Source organism: Lactuca virosa, chromosome 1, assembly GCF_052849685.1.
Source record: "Lactuca virosa cultivar CGN04683 chromosome 1, Lactuca_virosa_CGN04683_v6, whole genome shotgun sequence".
In the NCBI taxonomy this organism is placed as follows: domain Eukaryota; kingdom Viridiplantae; phylum Streptophyta; class Magnoliopsida; order Asterales; family Asteraceae; genus Lactuca; species Lactuca virosa.
In genome coordinates this window covers 137,734,243-137,739,666 of record NC_136426.1, presented here as the reverse complement: position 1 = coordinate 137,739,666, position 5,424 = coordinate 137,734,243, and the positions used below count along the sequence as shown (strand labels likewise).

Genomic DNA, 5,424 nt, shown 5'->3' with positions numbered 1-5,424 from the left:
ATTCCAACAATTTAGAAGTTCACATTTCATTATCATAGACGTAAGGATAATATGGTTAAATTTTTTAATTATTATAATAATTCTAAGGTATAAAAAATGATTATAAAATATTAAAAACATTATAAAAAATGATTTGGGCAAATATGATATTTTAAAGGTTTATGAAGGGTAAATATGATATTGAGAAATTAAGTTGGGCAAATATGATATTTTGAAGTTTAAAAAGGACATATATGAAATTCTCCCTTTACAGAAAGACTTTTTGATTCATGTCTTTTTCCAAAAGATAGTTTTAAAATGTATTTATATAAACTTTTGAGGGAGCAAAGAGAAAAAAGCCAAAAGTTGCTAAAAGTAACAGATTGGTGACTTCTTAACCCCTTCTTTTTATTCTTCTCAAAAAACTAATTTAAAAGATCTTTTGAAGTTACCAAACAACTTTTGAAAAAGACAAAAATCCTAAAAATCATTTAAAAAGGAAAAAAAACTAATTTAAAAGATCTTTTAAAGTTAACAAACAACTTTTGAAAAAGCCAAAAATCCTAAAAATCATTTAAAAAGGAAAGCCAAACACCCTCGAACTTATTTTTGAAACATTATTTTGTATTGAATATATTTTTCAATTTTAGAAAGATGGACCATGAACTAAAATAGAAGAATGTATCCGCCCCTAGTTCCACGTTCTAGGTTTTAGATACAGCCCAAACTCCGAATTTTGTTTTAGAGTGTTTTCGCCTTCCAAATCGCACTTTCTTCGCAATTTTGCATTCCACAAACCCTAAATCGTTTCCGCTCCTCTACACCTTCGCCAATCCAGAAATCAGAATACCTGCCCATGGAACCAGAACAGCAGCCATCACAAGAGACCAGCAAAAAAGCGGCAAAAAAGGAGGCTGCGAAAGCAGAAAAGCTCCGCCGCCGTCAGGAAGCAGCCGCCGCCTCCGCCGCCGCATCTGGCGTTGCTGGCGTTTCCATTGACGCCCCTGACCCTCTCGCCGCCAACTATGGTGATATTCCTATTGAAGACCTTCAGTCAAAGGCTATTTCCGGTCGTGTGTGGACCACCGTTAGCTCTCTCACCGAGGAACTCAAAGACCGTACCGTGCTAATAAGGGGGAGAGCTCAGGCGATTCGCGCTGTCGGGAAGAAGATGGCGTTTTTTACTGTGAGAGAGAAGGGATATACAGTCCAATGTGTGTTGACGGTGGCTCCTGACATTGCTAGCGCTCAGATGGTTAAGTATGCAACTGCGATTAGCAAAGAATCCTTCGTTGACATCGAAGGAGTGGTAACAGTTCCCCCAGAAGCAATCAAAGGTGCCTCTCAACAGGTGAATTACACTAGTTTTTTGCATAATTACTCCTCTAGCTTTTGCACCAACATCTACACGCTTTCTGCAATCTTTCAATTTAGTAATCAGTTAGAATTAGACTATTTTTGCAATTAGTTGATACTCAGACTGATTTCGTAGTATTTATAATTTGTAGGTTGAAGTTCAAGTTAGGAAGATTCATTGCGTAAACAGGGCTGCTGCTATTCTTCCTATAAATGTTGAAGATGCTGCCAGAAGTGAAGTTGAAATTGAGAAGGCTTTGGAGGTATCATATGAATAATGCAAACTTAATCTGCTTAACTTTTTGTAGACTTTGTATATGGCACTACTGAAGAAACTGCTATTAATGAACTTATATCCTCTTTTGCTCACTAAAATGGTTACTTCACTTATGCAGGCTGGAGAACAACTTGTTCGTGTTAATCAGGATACCCGTTTGAACTACAGAATTTTGGACTTGCGAACTCCCGCAAATCAAGCAATTTATCGCGTTGAGTGCCAAGTGGCAAATGTATGATCTCATAGATGTGTGTGTTTGTGTGTGTTTAACTATACTGATTTTGAAATAATTTTGTGCAGTTGTTTAGGCAGTATCTGCTAAATGAAGATTTTATAGAGATCAACACTCCAAAGTTAATTGCAGGAAGTAGTGAAGGTGGTGCAGCTGTTTTTAAACTGGATTACAAGAAACAGCCAGCATGTCTTGCACAGTCACCTCAACTTCACAAACAGATGGCAATTTGTGGTGATCTTGGACGTGTTTTCATTGTGGGTCCCGTTTTTAGAGCTGAAGACTCCTATACACATAGACATTTGTGTGAATTCACAGGTCTTGATATTGAAATGGAGATTAAAGAGCATTATTCCGAGGTATGATTTGTAATCAACGTATATCAAGAACATATTTTAGTGATTTTACAGTATTTGTAAAGTTAATTTTGAAATTTTTAATGGATTTTTCTAGGTGATGGATGTTGTGGATCGCCTTTTTGTTAATATGTTTGACAAATTGAATGAAAGATGCAAGAAAGAGCTGGAAGCTATTGGGAAGCAGTACCCCTTCACGCCTTTGAAAGTAATTCAGATCCTCTTTTTCTTTCATTTGTGTAATAGCAATGTGTTTGGTTCATGGATTTTGGCGGAATCCGACGGAACTGGAATCCAAGATTCCATTCTGGGGTGTGTTTGGTTGCTAAATGGATTAAAGTCATTTTTATCTGATTCCCTAATGTTCCATGTTAGATGGAATTCAGTTATTAGAACACCATAATACAATAAGTATGTATAGATAGTAATTTATAAAAGTAACAAATTTAGGAATTATTCAATTTCATCAGGGCAAATTACAAAAAAAAAACCATTATATTTTGGGCAGGGTTGCGGTTTAATCATCTTTACTTTACTTTTTCAATCATACCATTAAAAGTTGGATACTATTTTTTTAAATTAACCATTTTGACTTCAAGTTATACTGGTGATTTTCCAATTTCACTATTTTGACATCAGGTCAAAATGGTTAAATTGGAAAAAAGTCTAAAACTTAAATGGTTTGATTAGAAAAAACAAAGTATAAGTGGTTAAACACGAAAATTGTTCAAACAATAATGGTTATTCTGTGATTTGCTCTTTTGTATATTGAATTTCATTTCATTTCCAGCCATTTAAACACTTGACTGAATCCAATTCTCCATTTTGGTTTGTGGAATGTTTTAAAAGGAATTTGAATCTCTATAAGGAATTGGAATGTTAAGGAATTTATTTGAATTTGAACCAGTTCAAATCTATATGGTGCATGGATAAAAAAAATGAAATAGGATTTGCAATGTCAATAACGATAATCCAAAAATGACAGAATTACCCCTTTGTTTTGGTTTTATAAAGTATTATTTGCTTTACAAATGCTTATATGAAAATAGTTTTTATATAAACTTGTGAAACAATCGATTTCTAATGCCAAAAGAAATTGTTGATTTTGCCAAATATGAAAGAGCTTGATGTGTAAAAAATGTAATTATTGGTGAACATAAACATAAAACCTTTATGTATAAAATATTATTGGAAAAATAATCTAAATGAGGTATTAATAGTGTAGTAATGGAAATTATGTGTCTTGTGGTTTAATCAAATAAGTTTACAAGGATATTTATGTCATTTTAGTAGGAAAGTTTAATGGCATTCAAATTATTCCCACCCCCTTAGAAATGTTAGAATCAATCAAATACAAATTTTGAAAGAATCTAATTTCATTCTTTTGACAACCAAACACATCAGACCTCACAAAATGGAATGGCACATTCAATTCCCTTAAATTCCTTAAGAATTTGTGATCCAAACATACCCTTAGATTCTATTCCTCTAAAACACATTTTGTTAATCAAATGTCCCCAAACATATTTATGTTTTTTTTTTTTAACAATATGTTAATTTCTCAATGTTGGTTGTTATTAAACATACAGTACTTGCGTAATACCTTGCGGCTTACATTTGAAGAAGGGGTTCAAATGCTAAAGGTTAGTCAAAAATATAACATTTGTTTTGTTTTGTTTTTGTTTTTTTTTTCTTTTAAATTTTAAAATATGCATGAATAGGAAGCTGGCGTTGAGGTGGATCCACTTGGGGACCTTAACACAGAATCAGAAAGAACATTGGGAAAACTTGTGTTAGAAAAGTACGTTGAAATTCTCAAACTATTGACATACCCTATACTTTTTGTCTTCCAATTTTGCCCTTGAAGAAGTTTTTTCTTACTCTTATCATTGTAGGTATGGAACTGAATTCTATATACTACACCGCTACCCTCTTGCAGTTCGACCTTTCTATACAATGCCCTGTCCTGACAATGCGTTGTATAGCAACTCATTTGATGTTTTCATCAGAGGTAATGGACAAGTAGCCCTAAAAATCTTTCAGCTTCTAAGGGTAAGTATGTAAATTTGGTGCTGAAGTTTCATATGTTCTTTTTTCAGGGGAGGAAATTATTTCAGGAGCTCAACGTGTGCACATACCTGAGCTTCTAGAGGCACGTGCAACAGCATGTGGCATAGATGTCAAAACCATATCATCATACATCGATTCTTTCAGGTATATGTTCTTTGGGTATATAGCATCCTACTATTTCTTTATTTTAGAGCATTGTAATTTCATTTTTTTGTATTATAGCATTCTACTTTCAAGTTTTTTCTTATTACTTTGAAAATTTACTGAATTGCATATTTTACTTTTCTTTATTATTGGCATTTTTTACTTCGAAAAGTTATATGCCAATTAGATGACTATTTTTTGGCATTTGTTGAACAAGTTTCTGAAAGTATGTTGCAGTTTCAATAATCTGCAAAAAAAAAAAAAAACTTATTTTGAGAGAGTCAAGAGAATTGAGTCTATTCTTATTAAGTCTTAACCTTTTACAAATTTACCCTCGTGATATGCTGTTTATGATAACTATATGTTGTGGCATTTGTTGAAGGTATGGTGCGCCACCACATGGTGGGATTGGAGTTGGATTGGAACGTGTTGTGATGCTCTTCTGTGGCCTTGACAACATACGCAAAGTCTCACTTTTCCCACGCGACCCTCGAAGGCTAGAACCGTAATTTTACGTTTTGCAACATGGGTTTTTGCCTTTTTGGTATGTCAAACAAAAGCAGTTATATTTTTTGAAAGTATTGTTGCAATTTATTGCTTTAGATGGCTGTGAGGGCTAAGGAAACCTTTTTTAGTTCTCATATACTTTAAAACCGAATTTATAATGGTGGAACATTAACCTGCTGTTTTTGGTTGTAAATGTTTACTTGAACTCCAATTGGAATCTCATGACAGAAAAACTTAGTATGTATGGAGCTATACATACTAAAAATAATTGCTTTTGTAACATGTATATGAGTTTTGTATGCTAACAAAAGTTTTGTATGCTAAATGATTAACAAAATCTCAAGCCTAACATAATCCAACAATATGTAAAACTGCAACGAATGACATGTATAATGCTATATGTGCAATGACACAGTTATGGATAGAATTCCACTTACTTAGGAATGACTCTACCCCTAGGTGATGCCTATTGTCAACTGTCACCACGGTGGAGTATTTTAATT

General features: G+C 33.6%; 1 protein-coding gene across 1 annotated transcript; it reads left to right on the top strand.

Annotated features, from left to right (window-relative positions):
• Nucleotides 1–650: 650 nt before the first annotated feature.
• LOC145158698 (aspartate--tRNA ligase 2, cytoplasmic-like) lies at nt 651–5,114 on the top strand. Its single transcript, XM_079077559.1, has 10 exons — nt 651–1,330; nt 1,488–1,598; nt 1,731–1,844; nt 1,913–2,203; nt 2,298–2,408; nt 3,790–3,843; nt 3,922–4,001; nt 4,096–4,211; nt 4,300–4,414; nt 4,797–5,114. The coding sequence occupies exons 1-10, from the start codon at nt 836–838 to the stop codon at nt 4,921–4,923; spliced, it is 1,614 nt and encodes a 537-aa protein (XP_078933685.1). The 5' UTR covers nt 651–835; the 3' UTR covers nt 4,924–5,114.
• Nucleotides 5,115–5,424: the final 310 nt, after the last annotated feature.